At 29.9% G+C, this 21,680-nt stretch overlaps 2 protein-coding genes across 2 annotated transcripts; both read right to left on the bottom strand.

Moving 5' to 3' along the window:
* Positions 1 to 13,616: 13,616 nt before the first annotated feature.
* Positions 13,617 to 14,936, bottom strand: LOC109811582 (spastin, putative (Protein of unknown function, DUF599)). Its single transcript, XM_020375364.3, has 2 exons — positions 14,439 to 14,936; positions 13,617 to 14,268 (listed from the first exon to the last, which is right to left on the bottom strand). Exons 1-2 carry the CDS (start codon positions 14,610 to 14,612, stop codon positions 13,741 to 13,743), a joined length of 702 nt encoding a protein of 233 aa, XP_020230953.1. The 5' UTR covers positions 14,613 to 14,936; the 3' UTR covers positions 13,617 to 13,740.
* A 4,244-nt stretch (positions 14,937 to 19,180) lies between these two features.
* LOC109811568 (trans-resveratrol di-O-methyltransferase) lies at positions 19,181 to 20,805 on the bottom strand. The gene is made up of 2 exons (XM_020375350.3): positions 19,838 to 20,805; positions 19,181 to 19,746 (listed from the first exon to the last, which is right to left on the bottom strand). The coding sequence occupies exons 1-2, from the start codon at positions 20,597 to 20,599 to the stop codon at positions 19,444 to 19,446; spliced, it is 1,065 nt and encodes a 354-aa protein (XP_020230939.1). The 5' UTR covers positions 20,600 to 20,805; the 3' UTR covers positions 19,181 to 19,443.
* Between the last annotated feature and the right edge of the window lie 875 nt (positions 20,806 to 21,680).

The raw sequence follows: 21,680 nt of genomic DNA, 5'->3' as shown, positions 1-21,680 counted from the left end.
ATAAAACAAAATTGATTCTTAAAATATATATATATATATTGAAATTTTTGGACCGATTCGGGTTAAAAAGATGAAATGAATCATTAACATCCCTATCAATTATACATGTCTGTGAAAGTATGCATGACAATTTTTTTATTTATTTAAAAAGTACGCATGATTATTCCTTAGGACGGGGTACTTTTCTCTATGTTGATTATGTCATACTCTAAATGGTATGAACTTCAATAAATTGGCAATTTTGTATTTTATTTTTACTTTTTGTTTGACATTGCTAATGTTTAAAAGAAAGGGAACAGAAGAATTGATTTTGGGTATAAAATTAGATTCATTTGAAACATCAACATCAGCCATCTATTCCATTATTGATCAAATTATTCAAGAAAACAGTTGCCTACCAACCATTAATTAGTTGGGTTATTTGTTAATATTTGTTAAGGGTTGAATTTGAATTTTAGGTAACAAATATTGTTAGGGTTACGATTTTCATAACCAATATTTTTTAAATAAATTATTGGGGGAAAGTATTAAATATTTATAAATATTGTATTAAATAATTTATTTATTATTTTAACATTTCATTATTTTATTTTTAAATAAGTATTCTAAAAAATCCCTGAATTATACATGTGTTTGATAAATTTAATATAAAGTTATAAATTAAAAAATACTTGAGAAATTATTTTAATCAATAAACTACTGTTTTATTGATAAAAATATATAAATTTTTACAAAAAATTGAAGCTTTTGTTGTGGTTCGTCCTTGGAGTATCCAAGGCCGATAGCAGTGACTATTTTCTCGCTACATTGTAACGCGGCTGCATACACATGGTAGGATTTGAACTCCTGACCTTGCTTAAGCGTGAATCAACCCTTACCGTTGAACTACACGCTTGAGATTTGTAAAATCTTTATTTAATCGACATAGCTTGTTTTATTTATGATTTGTAAATTTGAGCATTAGTTAAAAAGTTAAGAATGTGGATAATTATTTTTGTATTCACCAAGTATATTTATATAAAAAAAATGCTAAACAATATCTTAACAAAATAAACTAATAAAATTAAAACTGCATTTTTTGGGTACAACCAAAAAGGAAATCACAAGAAATTCAAACCGTAATATATATATATATATATATATATATATTTTTTTTTTTTTTGAGGAATGATTAAATGACTTCAATAATTGCTCTTATTTAATTTATTTCATTCAATAACTCATTGTATATGTTGATTTTTAAAAATTTAACTATTAAATTAAAAAAAATTAAATATATAGATCAAGTCTACAAATTTTAAAAAATTTTGAAAAATATTTGATACTTAGTTTTGTTAATTCAAATTGATAAATAATTATAAACGTATTTTATACGTGAATTTGAATATATATATATATATATATATATATATATATATATATATATATATATATCAATGTATCATATGATTTTTTTTTTAATTTGTAGACTTGATTTATAAATTAAGAACTTTTAATTCAACGATTAAATCGTTAAAATCTGATATAAAATATAAGTTATTAAGTAAAATAAATATACCAAAATTTATTCTTTAAATAAGTAAATTATTACTTTTTTCTCTCTCTCTCTCTTACTCGATACACACACAATCAAATGTATAGATAATTATTAATTACCAAAAGATTTAATTTAACTGATTTGATACTTGTACTCTTTAATTGAATATAAGATTTGATTATGTCATAGGCATGAAGTCATCATTGAAAATATCATTTTTCTCTTATAGGACTTAACCAATGAGTGACACCTCCTATCCCACACATTAACATAGGTGTATAAAATAACAAAGACAGAAAGGTGCTTGAAAATAAATTTTACAGATTAAACAAAGTTTTGCAAATCTCCTTGAATAAAGGTATCACATGGTATCACATCAATTAAAAAACTAAAACAAATGTTAAGTATAACAATTAAAAAATGAAATCTAACATAAAGTCCTAAACACAAAGAAACCACTCAATGAAAATTCTAACTAAACCCAATATCACATCCTGTTAAAGCATAAATATTAACACAAGATTTAGGCCTCATCATTAGAATCATCAACATTGTGATAAGTCTCACATGTAACAACATACACACAAAAATGGACACAAGAAACAAAAAGTGAGAAACATCTCACTTTAACTCACGACATGAAACATAGTCGAATCGCCACACACATAACAACAGGATATAATAAGAATAATATATATCAATGACAAGATGGCGAAATAGATTCAATGAAGCGTCAATATAAGGTTCATTACACAGTTACACATTAACATATCTTGGAGAACATGTCAAGTAACCTCGTCATGCTCTAAAATAGGAGGAGGTATACCAGGATCTCATCGGGATAATTGTGTCATGTGAGTTCCACCCTATGCACACAAGTAGACAAAATTGGGGTTTCCTAAACCCAATTGTCCTCGAGATCATGAATCTTCAAGCTTTTACATAGGGGGACCATCCTTGACAGCATATTCCATATCGTATCATAAAAAGCATTTATGCATACGATGTATGTTACAAAAGATTCAATACAATATCATGTTATTACAATGCACATTCACAAATTTCCATGTTATTATTATGTGACCCTCACATAATTCATAGACATCAATTTGCCAATTTGCTAATATTATTTCACATCATTTACATCAATCATACCTCACAATATCATAAATACATATTTAGCACATATATCATTCCTTGGATAAGGTAACCATTGCATTGCATTGGTGTAGCTAGAGAAGGAGGTGTAGCACATGTCTAGGTACAACATGCTGTTGCATCCTGTGCAAATGAAGTTGTTGGGGGTGAGGGTCTTGTCTTTGACAACAAAGAATGCTACTACGTACGAGGAGGAAGAGAGAGAGGAGGAAGCGCATGAGTATTGGTATCGACGGTGTAATTAAAGAGGTGGAGAGAAAATTGAAGGAAGCTAAAAAGAGGGAGAGGTAAGTGGAGCAATTAGAGAAGACGAATACATTTTAGATAGAGAAAAAATCATTAAAAATCATATCATATAACACACATATTTGAAATCATGACAGGTTGATATAACATTTATTCAATTTTTAAAGAATGTTACTATAATTCTAAATTATAAATAGAGATGTGATTGTAATTTTCTGTAATTAATATGAAATCAATCAGAATAATCAAATTAAAATAAATATAAGATAACTTAAATGTGATTACCATTATTGCAATTATGAAAAAAATATTAGCAAGGAGTTGTTTTAACACAATTGGTTTATATATAGTTGAGTTTCTGTTTTAAATAATCTGATAATTTTTTTTACCTTGTATAATAATTGTAGAAAGAAAAATATATTGTATAAAGAATAGATGGTGTGGTGCAAATATAAATATATATATATAGAGAGAGAGAGTGTTCTGAGTTAGATAGCATGTGGCGATGACAGGGAGGGCATATGTGGATGGCAAATTGCCCCTGATCATAATGACACTTTCAGCCTCCCTTTACGAAAGTCACCTACATGATCCAAATGCGAACACCCTCCCCACTTGGCCCGTCATGAATGCATCATATGATAATACAATACACATCACCCAACCCAACCCAACCCAACCCCACACTATGATTCTCCTTTTGTGCTTCCCAACCACTCCTGACTATAATATACATCGTCCCAAACCTCCTTCATTTTCTTATCTTACCCAAACAGGCCCAGGCCCAGGCCCACCAGGCGCAGTGCTCCTCACGCGCCCTGCCCGAGAAAAAGGAGGGGCAGAGAGTTTAGAAAGAGTTGCAGGGGTGGGGGGTACAGAAACCCTCGACTTTTACGCCGGTGCTGTCCTTCTTTTCTCTCTCACCCTTTCATCGTACTTTAGTCATGTCATCCCTCTCATCTGCACGCGCCCCAACGCACACGCGCTCAGGCTATTTTCGTCATCTCACCATGTGGGCCCCGCCGGACCCTTACCAAAAGGAACTAGACCGGTCTTTGTCTCCATCAGACCCTGTCGGCTACCGTCAAGTGCCTTTCCATCCAACGCTCACAATTTGCTCAACTGCTCCTACACGCTACACGCTACACGCTACACGCTACACGCTACACGCTACACGCCTACACCCACCCACCTTTCTTTTCTTTTTACTATCTTCTTCTATATTCTTTCTTTTTTTCACTCAATCAAAAAATTTAAATATAAAAAAAAAAGTATTGTTGCTGCTTCATTAGTTTTGAAAATTTTTAGCACAGGGGAGAGGTTCGTTATACACGATTTAATTATTTATTGACAGTTAAATTGTTGTTTTGGGTTAGGAGGATTGAATGCTTGTTCAAATACGGAAAATGAGGGAAGTACACTGCAACGCAAAGGGCCAGCTAGGGGTCTAGCAATGTAGGTGGGACTCTTGTTGTCAGAGGAATCACAAGTAATTAACATTTCAATTTTTCTGTCTTGTATTTATTCACACCATAATTTCACCTTCTAACTAGAGAAAATTATAATTACAACATGCTCTTCTATAATCATTTTTCTGATTCAAAAATCATCAAACTAGTCAATCTATACCTTATTTGGTGTGTTTCAATAGAATACAAATAAAATAAATATGAATCCTGAGTCATATAAATAATATACTATACATGGTAAAACACTCTTATATCATCTAAAAAAAACCAGGACCTATCTCAATCATATATAACCATTTTATAAAATATAAGTGTTCACTATTTTATATATATATATATATATATATATATATATATTAATTTAACACAATTAAAAATTATGTTTATTGCTATTTGTATCATAATTTTTTTTAGTATGTCATAAATGCTAGCATTTTTCAAATAATTATAGTAAATTTATTAATTTTTTACAATAAAATATTACACATATCTTAAAATAATGACTGAGGAATTAAAAATAGAATTATAAAATATTTTCAATGCATTCTTTTGTAATTTTCAACGCAATACTATCAGTAAAATTTTTAACTGCACCGTAATTTCAAATAAGGACTTTGATCTATTAGTTATATAATTTTTATCAAATTTATTTCATATTTTCTTCTTTTATCTCTCTCTTTATCTATCTATCTATCTATATATATATATATATATATTTTCCTGTATTTGATGAATTTTTTTACCTAAATAATATTTTTTAAAAGAAAAATTACAGAACTAACAACTGTGCAGGTTTATTTACCACACTAGAATCATTTACTGTGCATGCTCAGAATTCGGTTCCCCGAGAACCGAATTCTGAGCTTCAAAATGTTATTTTTTTTTGTTTTTTCTTCTCTGAATTTGGTTCCCCGGGAACCGAATTCTGAGTTGTTTTAATATTTTTTTTTTCCGAGTTTGTGGGGGATTTTGGGCAGATGTTGGAAGTGGAACGGCCCGTTCCGAAAGCAGTACGGGCCGTTCTGCTTAAAGCCACAGAGTCATTTTTTTGAAATTAAAACGGCCAAGAACGGGCCGTTCCAGAATTAAGATTTAAAGGAAAAATTGACCCATGAAACGGCCCGTTCTTGTTTTAGAATAGCCCGTTCCAAAATATAAATTTACACATTTTTTTGAATGTGGAACGGCCTTGAAACGGCTCGTTCCATGAGCTGTTTTAACGAAATAGAACGTGGTTTGGAACGGGCCGTTCTGGTTTTGGAACGGCCCGTTCTGGGCAAACAGTGAAAATGATTGTTTTCCTATAAATAGGCATTCTCCCCTTCATTTTTTCCATACGATTTCAGCTAAGTTTCTCTCCTTTATTCCTTCCCTGTACTGCTTCTGATTCACCTTCATAGTAAGAAATTCTTTTTTTGGTTCAATTTTCATTAACCAAATATCAAAAATGTTGTTGTGGAAGCAAAATGAGCATAGGTCTGTTGTAATAGTAAGGGATGTGAACTTTCTGGAAGCAAAATGAGCATAGGTCTGTTGTAATAGCAAAATGAGCAAAATGAGCAAGTACATATGAGCAAGGAATATGAACTTTCTGGAACTTGTCACAATCACACCACAATTCATCAAGCCTTACTGCAAATCTCCCAGCTGGTCGAACTTCTCTGGAATGTTGCGTTTCTTCCACTAGAAATCTACTGCTTGATCTGTCAAAGCTGATAACTCTATGAGTATTTGCCTTAGACTGTGCATCTTGAATAGTTTTATTTGCAATTTCTGAGTATACATGTCCAACATTAATCATTGCATCCACTTCCCTACCTCTTTGAACGAAAAACTTGTTGCAACGAGTGTATGTGGCCATTACCATGGAACAAATTGGCAAACTTTGTGTTTTCTTCAATACGGAATTAATTGACTCAGCTAGGTTTGTTGTCATGTGTCCCCAACGTCGTCCATTGTCCCATGCTAGTGTCCATTTTTCCCTAGGAATGTTGTCTAACCATTGAGCTGCTATCTCTTACTATGTTGTAATAGTAAAAGAATCTAGGTTCAGTCATCCCGTAGGCTACAAAAAAAATTATTAAATAATGAAAAGTAATAATCAAATGATTTTAAAAAAGTAATGATAAACTTACCCATATTGACAACATCCTTCTTCAGTGCTGCATTTTTGAATCGTCGCATGAAATTTTGTGCAATATGTTGAATACAATAGACATGGACAGAATTGTTTTCCGTCTAGCCACTTCCATTTCTTGAGTATGCACTTCGAATAGCTTCATGACGATCAAAAATAAGGCACAACCCATCTTGCGGTGTTACATACCGCCTTAAGTTCTTAAGAAAAAAAAATCATGCATCGCTAGTTTCACCTTCAACAACAACAAATGCAATAGGAATTATGTTGTTGCGACCATCTTGCGCAACTGCGACCAATAGTGTACCTTTGTATCTCCCGTATAAAAAGGTACCATCCACTTGTACAATTGGTTTGCAGAAGGCAAAACCATCAATGCATGGTTTAAAGGTCCAAAATAACCTTTTGAATATAACACTCCAATAAGCCACCTTGGTAAGCCGGTTGCGTATTTAATTTCCAAATAAAACTTGGAACATACATTTGCATTGCTTGCAACATACCTGGTAACTTGTTGTACGACTCCTCCCAGTTTCCAAAGATATTCTCAATGGCATGTTGCTTGACCAACCATCCCTTTCTGTAACTAATTGTATAACCCATGGTGGACTTGATGTGGGCTATGATGGTTGAAATGGATGCCGATGGATCAACCTCAATAATTTCACCAATGCTTTGAGCAATCATTTGTGATCCCAATTTATTATGATCTTGGGAGATAAGTGGGGAAACACATGTGTGGGGGCCCTCAAGGATCATGATTTCCCAATGTTGTTCCCTGGTGCGCAATATACCACGACATCTCCAGGCACAGTCGTGGTGAATGCATTCCATAACAAGCCTACTACTGCTTGAGTGTTTAACCTTGTAAGTGCAATGGTTGACAATGTGAAATCTATTTATGGCGTCCTACATTTGTTCTTTTGTTTGGAAGCGTTGGCCAACAAATAGTGTTCCAGGTGGATACACAACCATATCACGCTCCAACAAATGGTTATACTCAGTGTCTTGTTGGATTTCATTGGGAAACTCTAAAAAGTGTGGAGGTGGGTTGTATATGGCTACTGGTTGTAGTGGTGGATTATTTGGAATTGGGAGGGTTTCTTCATCATCATCTTCATGTGCAGAGAGAATTTCGTCTTCGTCCTCGCTAAAAGGATCAAAGACATTTTCTGTTGGGAGACCAACAACAACATGATCTTCAATGTTGGTTTCAACATTGGGTTGAGAAGCAGAAGGTGTAGCTTGCTCAAATGGCTGAGAAGGTATTTAATTAAGGTCCATGATTGGACCAGTTAAAAGCTGTGTGTATGACTCAATGTCATAGTTGGAGGGGATATCATAAGAAGGGCTAGATGGGTTAGTGTTCTGGTAACTTTGATAAATTTCGTAAGGTGAACGTGAAGGTGAAACTTGTGGTGCATGTGATTCAACTGTAGTAAATGTAGCATATAATTCAATACCTGATTGAAGTTGATTAGAATCGTGAACATTGAAAAGTGCCTCAACGTCTTCATCATCCGTCAACTCAACACAGGTATAGTTACTAACCCCTGGGCCAAGTCTAATAGGGTACCGAAAATGTATGCTAGCCACCCTCTCAGAATCTTGTCGATGTAGCTTTGTGTGGATGACTCTTTGAAGCCTTTCTAGAGTTATTCCTCTCTAGAGTTATTCCTTTCTGAGCATGCACACTAAATGGTTCTAGTATGGTAAATAAACCTGCACAGTTGTTAATTCTGTAATTTTTCTTTTAAAAAATATTATTTAGGTAAAAAATTCGTATTTGATTCTCTTATAATATAATTTTACGGTATTTCCATTGACATGAATACAAATCCACCTTATTTTGTACTTTTTTGTTTTAAAAATTATACATATATACCTCATTTAAATTTTAATTACATCACAGTTATCTATCTTTTAAAAGAAGTGATAACAAATCAAATCAACCTTCTTTAATCAGAATAAATTACTTCTTGCAATCATCACTCAAAATAAAAATTATTGTTAGATCATTTTGCAAGAACAAATCTAAAATATTTTTGTATTAATTATTTTTCTTACAATAATTATCGTCAACTGAAGTCATCTCTCTTAATTTAATATTAGAGACAATTGTGTTCACAATTTAATATTAGAGACAATTGAAGTCGATAGAATGAGTCTCGTAAATATTAGAGACAATTTTAGGAAAAAAAATTTATAAACTTAAGAATAGTTTTAACATTATCAACTACATTGAGTAAAAATTTCAACTTCATAATGAAATAATAGTAGGTAGTAAGGTCTTATCACTAAAAAAAATGTTACATATAGTAATATATAATTTTAGTGTTGATTTTGAATGAGATTTAACAACATATTTTGTGTGTCACTATAATCTATATCTACAATTTTTTAATAATATATCAACATATATTATATTTATTGTGTGGATAAAAATAGTTTTTAGTGACACATATTGTATGTAATACGTGTCACTATAAGGTATGTGTCACTATATTATAATTGTGTTGTAGTGTATAAAAATGACCCAAATAAGTAACTTTTAAAATAGGACAAGAAAAAATGGATGAATGGATAAAGAATAAATTCATATGTATATATAAAAAAAAAAAAACACCGGCGATTGTTTAGTGGTAAGTTCCATCCAATGATATAGATATAAAGTAATTTTTTTTTTGGATAAAAAAGACAAACAACTTCATATTTTACATACATGATATTGTTGGTGGATAATTTGTATTGTAAGTACTTCTGTAATCGTATTTTTTTAGTTTTGAAACTTGTCTTGACTCTAATTTTATTCATATAAAAACTTTAAATAAGGAAATTCATATATATATATAGAGATGAGAGATCAAATTATTGCAAGAACAATTTTTTTGTAAAGTTAATTCACTTGATAATTCATGATATATGTTAAATTTGAATAATCCAAGCATTAGTGATGTTTTTAGATGAGGTGATTTAGTAGAAAATGGAGAAGAAAACGAGAGGTTATCATAGAATTAAAAAAAAAATGTGTATTTGAAGGAGATGATTAAGTAGATTTTTAAGAAAATTATGGTGAAACCCATGTGAATTTAATTCCACTATCTTAAGAATGGATTTGTGTGAAATTTTCAAACAAAAAATACATGGATAAGACAATTCCTACATTATATTGTCTAAATAGTTAGTTAACAAATGTTAAAAATGTAGTTGTTTAAATAACATATTTTTATATAAATTTTTAAGTATGTAAAATATATTTTTAAAAGATCATTTTTCTTCTTCTATTTTTCACTTAATTTCACTCTATCAAATAACTACAAATTACATTATTTTTTTTTACCTATTTCTTATCAAATAAATTCTTATTTATTCTCTTTTATTCTCCTCAATTTTTTTCCCTTTTCCAAATATAGATAAATTACAATTTTTTAGAAATTTGAAAATCATATGATACTTCATTATATATATTTAAATCAATGTATAAAATACTTTTATAGTTATCTATCAATTTGAATTGATGAAACTAACTATCAAATAATTTTCAAAATTTAAAAAAATATAAACTTGATTTATACATTATATTTTTTTTAATTTTAAAATCATTTGATACTTTGTTTTATTAATTCAAATTGACGGATAATCATAAAATTATTTTATACATTGATTTGAATTAATGAAACAAAGTATCAAATAATTTTAAAATTTTATAAAAATTTACAGATTTGATTTATGCATTAAAAATTTTAAATTTAACACATTAAAATTTGACGTAGAACATGAATTATTGGACGTAGACTTAATCCTGAAATAAATGAATCACTCACTCTCTCTCTTTCTCTCTCTCTATATATATATATAATTCCGTCAAAATTTAAGATTTGTGAGCGTAGTTTTTGATGGAGAGAAAAAATCAGTTCGTTCAATAGCAAAGACATCTGGATCAGTTCGTTCAGTAGCAAATACATTTTGAAATGATTTATCTTTCCCTTTTCTTCGATTGGAAATAATTAGTCTATCTCTTTTCTTCATTTGGCAAAACAAAGTTTAAAAGAGGCAAATGTTTCTTAACAATTTTTGGAATCTTTGATTGATGCACTATGTGTGTCACTCATATAGTCAACAAAATGTACTTTCCTTTAATTTTTCCTATAGTGGTTGTTAGTTTTCCGTAAGGGTTCAATTTCAATTAATAAACTATTTTCATTTATTTATTTATATTGTAATTTGAATTTTCCATCCTCAAAATGAAAAATATTTTATTCTATTTTTTTTATGACATGTTTTTTTATATTATTTCAAAAAAAATATTATTTACTTTCCAATTTTATTTTAAATTTTAACTGTACCACGTACTTCTATACTATTTTCTTATTATTCGTCCACCTAAAATCTTAATTACTTATTTTTTTAAACTACTTTTCAATTTATTAAAACCTCAAAAATTTATTTTAAAATATAAATTATCTATTATCTTACGTATCTAAAAAATATAAAATAGTTAAACTTATATATAAGATAAATGGGTTTTATTAAAAAAAGAAGAAAGAATATAATCCAAACAGCTAATGTGGGGTGCCATTCGATGAAAGTATTGAGGATAAAATTGATTGGGATTGATAAAATAAACAAGGTTACATTTTGTCAAGTACTACGTCAAATCAGAGAATGAATTATTATTTTTGGTATAAACATGCATTTTTTTTGCACAAACTTCACATGAGGTGTTGTCTATTACTTATTTTGGCCAATGAATTTGAGAAAAATAAATAAAGAGCTGATAATTAAGTTTTTACGAAGTTATTACAAACAGAAATATTTATTTTATCATTAGAAAAAAATTGTAACTACAATAATAAAAATAGAACTTAATCTCTTTTATATCTATCTGAATCTCTAAGTATTTGTTTTGCTATCCATTTCAAAGCTTTAGAATGTGTGTTTTTATTAATACATGTAGTTTAAGAGCAACTAAACTTTTGCTCTGAGTTTAACCTAAATTACATTGAACTGAAGTTTTATTCAAACATTCACCAAATCATTAGAAACAGAAATATTACTGTGAATAACATGACTAATACCTCCTTTAAACAATGGGGAGGTTATAAAATGATTCATAGATTAACCGTATGACTAAAAAAAAAAGAATGGGAAAAAGATTAATGTATTTAGTTGATTATGATGAATAATTTATGATATGATGTTGTTGATTAGTTTTGGCCCACCCTGGAATCTGAGTTTTAGTGTGGATTGGGTTGAGGTGGTGGTCCCTCTCTCTAGCTGTGGCACTTGTATTCTTATGTTGTTAAATTTTTCTGAGAAACAGAATATGTCGTTTTCAATGGTCTTGTTGAGCTTTTGCAGTCATAAGAATTTTAATTATTATTTTGCGTTTGTGGAACTTGAGTAGTCTACGTCACACGCATGTCTGAATTCGGGCTATCATAATAGACTGCCTCACTTCTTTCAAAGCTATGGAGTATGGACCATGCAATTTATTATTAGCTTATAAATTAATCATCTACGTCATTTTTTTCTAAATATAAATACTATCTTCAACATATCTTTCACATTCTCTTCATCCTATATATATATCTCAATTCTCTGTAAAATAAATCTTATATTAGGTATGTGTCTAGCCACGGATTATTAATCTCAAGACAAAACGAATATTCGAATATAACTCTATCCTTTATTTAATAATTAACAATTTATCCCTCTACTTGTCATTAATTTTCGAAAGACATTCAAGTACAAAAAGAAAATAGTTGTGCTTCACTTTGTATGATTATCTTGCTAAACAAGAAAAATCTTGAACTTCAAAATATCTCGAAGTTTAAACATGACTCTTTTTTTTGGCCTGGATTTGCCATACCGAATCTATTCTTGAACTGCTCCTCGTGGTTTAGGTATGTAAAGTAATATTTTGAGTGACTTTTCGTTTGTTGACAGTTTCATTTCTCTTTTACCATTTTTTTCGCACACAAAAGAAATTCCATCAACTCCTTTTATCAAAATTATTTTAAAGTTGTAACGATTTCTTTCATTAATTAAGACGATAACGTAGGTTTGTTGAAATACTCTTACCAACAAAAATGAATATACTGGGATTCAAATCGCACTCCAATCTTTTTAAAAAAATTTAAGCTGAAACCGCTATAGTATTTTAATTCAGTAACTTGGAAAAGTAGGTCATTTCCATGGTCCATTTAGCCCAATCTGTCAAGTCCAGTGAGCTACAGAGTTTAAAAACGAGGATCAAACGGCCCAGTCAAATATGACAAGGCCCACAATAACTAGGAGCAAGGACTCAATATTTTTTTTTAAACGCGTTTATAAACTTTCCTTTTAAGTAAAAAACAAGTTTAGGAGTCTAACATAGCCTAATAACTTTTTTAAAAAATACTTAATAGTGAAATATCTTAAATAGGTTAAAAAATACATTTAAATAAGCTAAAAAGCCTAAAATTATGTGTAGGCTAAGAAAATTAAGTATTTAAATGGAATAGCAAATATTTAGTTTGAAGACATTATACTATAAACTTAACTTGATAATAATTATATTACTATAGTCATATACCATCACCATTATATTTACTTAAATAAGTAAATTTAATAAACTTTTAAGACAAGTCAAAATCTAAAGTTTTAATCAAATAAAGTCATAAGCAAATCTTAGTTGAACTTATTTAATAAATATATCTAACTTAACCTCTATATAAATTAGAGCCTATCTGCCTAAGACGCGCAACACGCAACAGACATGCTAATCTAATTCCACTCTTTTGAATAATTAGGTTATAGCAAATGTGGAATGAGAGAAAAGTCGCACGATTTGCATATTTGTTTATGATTCTAGTTTTGTTATCCAATTCCGTGCAAGCAACTCACTCACTTTTGCTGCAAGCAATTAGCCATTACAAGTCAATAACACAGCTTTGCTTCTAAGAATAATATTTCTTCTTATTCAACTGTCTAATCATATTTATTTATTTATTTAAAAAACACAACAATTTTTATTTTTATTATTCTAAGTATTTATGTCCAATGATTGCACAACTCTAACGTAATCTCAACCTCTTGTTTTCCCTTTGACAAAAGCAAGTATATTATGTTTAATTCATCGTGAAGATAAAATTGGTTTGATACATATCTGAATTTGTGCTGCATTATAAACCATTGCTTTAGTTATTCCTTCACAAGTTAAAGCCTCTCTTTGGCATATGAAACTGGCTTCCCATAGTATGCAATGGCCTTGAATTAGAGTCAAGATAACTGAGGACCATGACCATAGCCAGTGAGCAAATAAACATGGGAATTGGCCCAAAAAACCAAAGCAGCAAATCAAGGGCAAAATAGAGGGCTCGAAGACCAAGTGACCAGAAATCACCTCCTCTTATGACTGCCAGTTCCACACTACTCACAGGGACAAAACTATCTGGGGTGCTTATCAAATAGTTTGCATGAACAAAGTGCCTTGCTGATTGGACAAAGCACGAGAATGCAAGCAGGAAGCATGTTAGAAGGCAAATGTACTTGATGGAAATGGCTATTGGTCTTGTGTCACCATAGATCAGTTGGCTCTGGAAGAATATGTTGGAACTGTTGGCAATCCATGCTCCAATTAGGGAACAAAGAGTCAAACAAACTGAGGCCAAGAATGTAGCAGCTGTAGTGTTGGATTGAAGAACAGTTAGTGCTGTGCCAACATCTCTTTTGTCAACCTGGCCATAACCAAGTTCAAAACAAGCAAAACAATTAAAAGGATATTTTCTATCACAATCTATCACCATAAACTTCTTCAAGATTTTGAAAAAATCAGTAAGAATTTTTTTTATAAATTAGTTTATGCATAAACTAACCAAATTAATCAAGGGTCATACGAATTACTTGCCTGCATAATTCTTTCAACCCAAATTCTCTTGTCATTGTTCTCAAATCCCATGACTGTGGAGTGAGGCTGATTGACATATTTATAAAGCAGGAAGAGGTGGTAAACGAACATGATGAGCAACCCAGAAGGGACCAAAACCAAATCCAGATACTCCTTATGGAACTTCATATTCATGTTGTTCCTTTCTAGTGGTGGAGGATTGTGTTTTAATTATGAAAGCCTTCAGTTATAAACAAATGAAACTAGGGGGAATTCCTTGGTCGTCTTTCCGATTAACACTTAACATGTTTAGATTGACCTAACGTAATTTGACAACCAATGGCAACTTGCTAATTTTCTCACTCTATTTTATTCGGAATTATTGATTAGTACAGCTAGAAGCCTAGAACACTAGTGAAAGGAAGAAAGAAAATGGCTAAGGGGTAACAAGAGGCGTTAACACCGAGAAACAACTTTTGTATTCTAAAATGTTCGAATCTGAATGGGATAAACCATTGATCTGCGTGAGGGTTACCTAAATAGAAGGCAACAATATGTTATATATAATTAAATTAAATATATTATTACAAATAAATTATAATATAATATATATTTGGATATTTACATCACCAATTCTTAGACTTAGACAATAATTATCATCATCTTTATAATTTTTTTTATATATATTTTTTTTAAAAATTAGGTGATAATTACATTTTTTTAATATCAACATAAAAAAGGCCTTTTTACTTAAATTAAAGATGAAATGAAGTGATAAAAAAATATACATAAATTTATTTGGATAATATTTAATATATTTGCATATATAAATTAAAATAGCTATCTTGATGGTGTTAGTTGATTTTCTTACACAAGAATCATTTTAGTTTTTTTTTTCAATCTCTTGCTTTTAATTTATCTTTTAACAATTTAAAGAGAGGGAGGTAGGAGAAAAAAAAATTCAAATTCTTTATTTTTTTGAGAATTTAAAATTCTACAATTTTATAAAATGTTACAAATGTTTGAATTTTAAATTATTTATATATTTTTTATCCAAAAAATATTCTATTTTAAAGTATTTAAAAATTTTCAAAATAATTACTCCATTTAAATATATTTTTCATTCGTATCAATTTAGCTAGCTAGTATTAGTTCGGTGGATGATTCGACTATTTATTTCAAAATATATAGTATAGCTCGAGTACAATTTTTTAGCACAAAGATAAAAGAAACAACGTACACGATCTTATTTATTAGAATAACTCAAAGATAAACTTCAATAAGCGACCTCAAACCAAACTGTCAAACATGGGTGTTATCTTGTAGTGACCGAGTCTAACTTCCAAAAAGAGTTTCATCCATTTTTTTTCTTCTCTCTCTTTTTCATTGACCTGGTCATCATTAAAATATCAATAAACAACTTTGTTTCTGTCCATTCATGATTCTCATTCTTTTCACTGATCACTATGTCTATGATAATTACTTTCCCCTTCCTTGTCCTTGTTTGAAATAGCTTCTCTGCATTTCTTCAGTATCTTAATGCACTCTTCATCACTAAAAGCATGCAATACTATAATTGCCACATGCACAATTAATAAAATAAACTAGCTTTAAATCCAACATAACAAACAGTTGTGCAAAGATGAAAAATGACATACCTTAAGAAGAATGGCATTAGTCGAAGGAATAAACTGAAATATGTCACCCTCAACAAATTTCAAATTTGGTGTTGTCAGACAAGTTTTCAACCACATGTGAAGATCAAGCACGATCCAATGCAAATTTGGCAGTGACTCAAACTATCCTACCAACATCAACCAATGAATTCAGTCCCTCAAAAATAGATTTGCAGTTTTTGTTCACAAAATTCATCGTCTCAGAATCTCCAACCTATGCTTCATTGAAGAGGTCGTTAAACTCATTGTTTTCGTTGACATAGTCCCGAAAATCCATGTTGAATGCAATTTGAAAGGGCATGAGCTCATTTCTGTTAAACCACTCACCCAAGAATTCTGATGAGCGAGCTAGATATGGATGAAACATTGCCCGAACATAAGGAGACAACATTGGACCATTGTAGCCTTAGATGTTAACTTTTCATGACACGGGAATCACTTAGAAAAGAGATCTAAAACTCAAGTTATGATCAAATTAGTGAGTGAATGTCAACCTGTCATAATTAGGCTAAAACACTGTAGTTTTACAATTTTAAAAAATAGTAGGAAGTAAAATCAACTCTTCAAGTAAGCATAAAAATTGTTGATAATTATCTTATATTTCTAATAAAATTAAGATCAACTTGATAGTATAAGTACATCTCTAGATAACTAGTATAAATCACACGACATCATAGAAGGTTAAGATAAAAAGAAAGAGTTTGTGAGTTATTTATTTCTTAAGCATTTAATCTCGAGACTTTGTGCTTACACGTGATATGAAATGTGGATGTTGAATTGAGAATAATGTGTACAATGTTTGAGACATTGATAAATCATGTTATTATGTGTAACACTATGTTGTGTGATGTTATTATGATGATGACTTATAGTGACATATAATGCATGAAATGAATGAGGATGTGATATGAGAAATATGTGACATGTGAAGTGAAATCATGTAGATGTAATGCATTGAGTTATGTTTGACATACATCATATGCATAAAAGTGTTTTTAAGGAGATGATATGAAATACATTGTTAGGGTAGATCCCTTGTGTAAAAGCTTGGGAATTAGTCCTTAGAGATAACTTGGTTTATAAGTTCCAATATTGTCAATTGTATGCATGAGATGTATCTTGCACGGTCCAGTTATCCCAACTAGACTTTGGTAATATGTCCTTTTAGTGAGAGTACACGAAGTGTGTGACCCGATATCTACTCCTTGACTATTCTATGTGTATTGTTAACTACAATGCACAAATGTTATGTTTTTATTGCGTCACATGTATGTTAACATGTAGTTCGTGTCTATTGCATATTGCATTTTAATCTTGTCTATTATTGCTTAATATGCTATGAATGAACAATTGTGATGATATTGTTTATCCATGTATGCTACACCTTATTGTAAGTGTTGTTTGTGGTTGATTAGTCGGTTTACATCCCTATATCGTGAGTCAAAGTGAAATATTTCTCACTCATTTTCTTTTGTGTCATTTTTTTTGTGATTTTTGCACGTGATCATCAACATGGTACCGAAGATGTTGTTGGCGAGGTCTAATCCTTAGAGTTGAGTTTTACTCTAATAGGGCATGTGATATCAAAACTTAGTTATGACTAGTTAGGATTTAATTCATGTTGTTTAATTTAAGTAATTTGATTTTTATTCCTTTGTAACTTTGTTATTTCTATCAAATTTGGTTATATTAATAATATGATTTTCTTTACCTGCATGACTTTGAACTTATTATTTTACACGAGATATTTTAATTTTATATTATTTTTGTGTTATGACACATGAGATAGAGGGTGACACAATATATATACTTTTATATATGTGATAAATTAATATATATATATATATATATATATAAGTATTAAATTTTGTAATAATAATGTTTTATTTAATGATAATTTTTAATATAAAAAAGTATTTATTTAAAAAATTATATAATTAATATGCATATTTTAACATCATATTAATTAAATATAATAAATAACTTTATGATAAACTAGTGATTTTATTATAGATATTAAAAATTATTTTATTAAAAACATCAATTAAATAATACCTTAATATTTATATATTATCTTAATATATATAATTAATACTATATAATAAAATACTACTTTATTCAAATGTTTATAAAAATATTATATTAATTACATATATTAAATATTATTTTAATACTTGTATTCAATTTTATTATACTTATATATATATATATAAATATATTATTTTGCTATATAAATTTAAAATATTTTGTAAAGTTAATAATGAACAATATATTTTTAAATATATAATTCATTTGGAAAATGTACAATTTTAAAAAAAATAATAATTAAATATATAAATTGAGAAATAAATTGTTAAACTGTAACATATTTAAATTTGTTAAGGAAAAAATAATTATTTTAGCATAAAGATAATTATTATTTATTTATGTGAGAGAATGTTAGATTAAATAGTATTTTGATAATAATTTTTTTTTGTAATGGAAGTTAACATATTTTTTTAAAATGAATAAAATATTGTATAGTGAAATCTGTTAAAGGAGGAGGTTGTAATTTTTAACTTCAAATGAGTGTAATATTTGTATATCTTATGGAGGGAAGTTTAATTTACTCTAATAAATTTATATCATTTAGTACATGAATAAAACTTATAATATACATAATTGAAATATGTTAAAAGTTATATAATTGTGGTACTTGAGGAGCTAAAATAACTTAATTAAAATTTAAAGGATCAAAAATCACATAATTAAGATATTTAGGAACTAAAATGTAATTAAGTCTTTTTATTGTTCAAATTATAATAACGTTATCATAATTCAAATTTAAAACTTAGGATATAAGTAAGTAATGATTCACCCACAATTATTTAACCCAATTACCCGACAAGATACAACCTAATTATAGTCGGATTTAGTTGTTTGAAGAAAAGTTTACAAATTTTTAAGTTTGTCATTTTCATGTGTGATGCAGCTCTATAGCAACTTCTGACTATTCTCCAGGTTAGTCCATGCGTTTAGGACACGTGTCTGATGATGTTTTGTTTACTATTTTTAACACATAAAAAGCTAAATAAAAGGAGTTGAGACTAAGTCAAAAAAATACAGCCCTGCCCTGAAATTAAGCTTAATCTGATACCCATAGAGGAAACAGGGAAAACACTAAGATCCAAATAATACACAATTGACAATTACACACCTTACTAAAACATAGTTGTGATACCAAATACAGGCAGTAGAATTGTTACATTCGTGAAGATCAACAGAAACTAGGACACAATCTTTATTATAGAAAGAAACACAAAAGCAACGCATAAATCACTACTCCTGAGAATAGAAATTATTTGGGTAATTCAAGGATAAACTTCAATAAGCGACCTCATACCAAAGATGGATGTTATCTTGTAATGACTGAATCCAGCTTCCAAGAAGAGTTTCTCCCATTCTTTTTCTTCTCTTTCTTTTCCATTAACCAGAACCATCATTAACATATCAAAAAACAGCTTTGCTTCTGTCAATACATGATTTTCATTCTTTTCCCCGATCACTATGTCTATAATAATTACTTTCCCTTCCTTCCCCTTGTTTGATATAGCCTCTCTGCATTTTTTCAGCACCTTAATGCACTCTTCATCACTAAAAGCATGCAATACCAACTGCCACATGCATAATTAACCAAATTAAGATATCTTCTAACCAAACTTAACATTTATGTAATAGTTTTATAAAGATGAACATTTCACATACCTTAAGAAGAATGGCATCTGCTGAAGGAATAAACTGAAACATGTCACCTCCAACAAATTTCAAATTGGGGCTGTCAAGCAAATTTTCAACCACATGTGGAAGATCAAGCACAGTCCAATGCAAATTAGGTAGTGACTCACAAACTATCCTTCCAACAGCTCCTTTACCACCTCCAACATCAACCAACGAATTCAGCCCCTCAAAAACAGATTTGCAGTTTTTGATGACCAAATTCATCATCCCGGAATCACTGATCATTGCTTCATTGAAGAGGCCATTAAACTCTTGGTTTTGGCTTAAATACTCCCAGTAACTCATGCCAAATGCAGTGTTAAAGGGTGTTACCTCATTTTTGTGAAACCACTCAGCCAAAAACTCTGATGAGTGAACCAGAGCCGGATGAAACATTGCTCGAACAAAAGGAGACAATGTTGGAACATTTTCTTTAAGGAGTAGCCTAGAGGAAGGTGTGAGATCATACCCCACTTCTTCTTTATCTTCTTTTATAACCTTGCTTGTCACAAAGAAGCCAGCATGCACCAACAAGCGCATGAGCCTATACACATAACCTGATTTATTAGGGTTGATCTCAAGTGCCAAGACCAACTCAGGAATAGTAATTGGTTGGCCATGCTTTGAGATTACGTCTGGTATTCCCAAATGAACTGCACTTTTGAGAGACATGGAACCAATGAAGCTATAAGTGTAGTTATATAAAAGGGCCTGAGCCTGAAACAACTCTTCAACATCCATCTTTTGCATAATTCTCTTCTTTAGATCACTTCTGCTTTTTATAACAAACAAAACCGCAACTGATCTGAATTAGTAGGTTGTTGTTGTTTTGTTATTCCTTGACTTTTGACTTCTAGAAAAGTATGAGTTTCACTTTCTTCTGCCAAAGAAAGCCGTGACTGAAATACAAGACCAGAATCGTTGAAGTTGAACCAACGCTCGTTAATTATTATTTTTCATTAATTGTACAACTAGTAGAGGTGACTTTTGACTTTTTATATAAACAAAATGAGGGTCAGTTTCTTCTATCGCAAAAGTAACTTAGTTGAAGAAGAACTAGATTTACTAATCCAAATTATATTAGTTAAATTTTGGTCATAGCATGGAATAATTTGCAGGGTAATTAATAACTTGAATTGTGCTGATGTTAAAACTTATTATTTGACTTTCAATAATAAAAATAATTTTTCATTAAGATGGAGAAGCCATTTTTCAATCTATATATATAATTCAGCCTCTACCTCTCCAATCATTCAAGAAAGGGAGTGTTGATTGATAATGAGTGGAGTAATTAATTTATAACAAAAATTACACTTACAACTCTGATAAGTAGTATCAACCGAAATGCAATCAAATCACCAAAGTAAAAATCTCAAATATGGGACTAGTCATCAGAGTTAACATAGATAAAGCATTTAACCACCAGAAAGAAGTTACACATAATAGTTGACCACTAAGCATTAGTAAACTAAACAAGACTTATGATGAGTGTCAATCCTATAAAATTGATTTCTACTCCTTTTAGAAAATGATTCGAGTAAAGTTGAATCCAGAGGGAGAATTCGAGTAGAAAATTAAAATTAGAAAAAAAAATAAACAAAACAGTAAGCAAAACAAGGAGATTATAAGGTTCAACAAAAGTTATCAAGGTATAATCTTACATCCAATTCTTAGGATCAACTATTGGTTCAAAGATATGTCTTTTCCCTTAAAACAAAATGATCCTAGTCATTAACAAACTCTAATAATAATAAATGTCCTGTTGGGATACAAACAAGTCCCGCATCGATAAAATATGACAAATAATAATAACTTATATAATACAAACATA

Source organism: Cajanus cajan, chromosome 1, assembly GCF_000230855.2.
Source record: "Cajanus cajan strain Asha chromosome 1, NIPB_CcT2T_4, whole genome shotgun sequence".
Taxonomy (NCBI): domain Eukaryota; kingdom Viridiplantae; phylum Streptophyta; class Magnoliopsida; order Fabales; family Fabaceae; genus Cajanus; species Cajanus cajan.
This window is presented reverse-complemented; position numbering and strand designations above follow the sequence as displayed.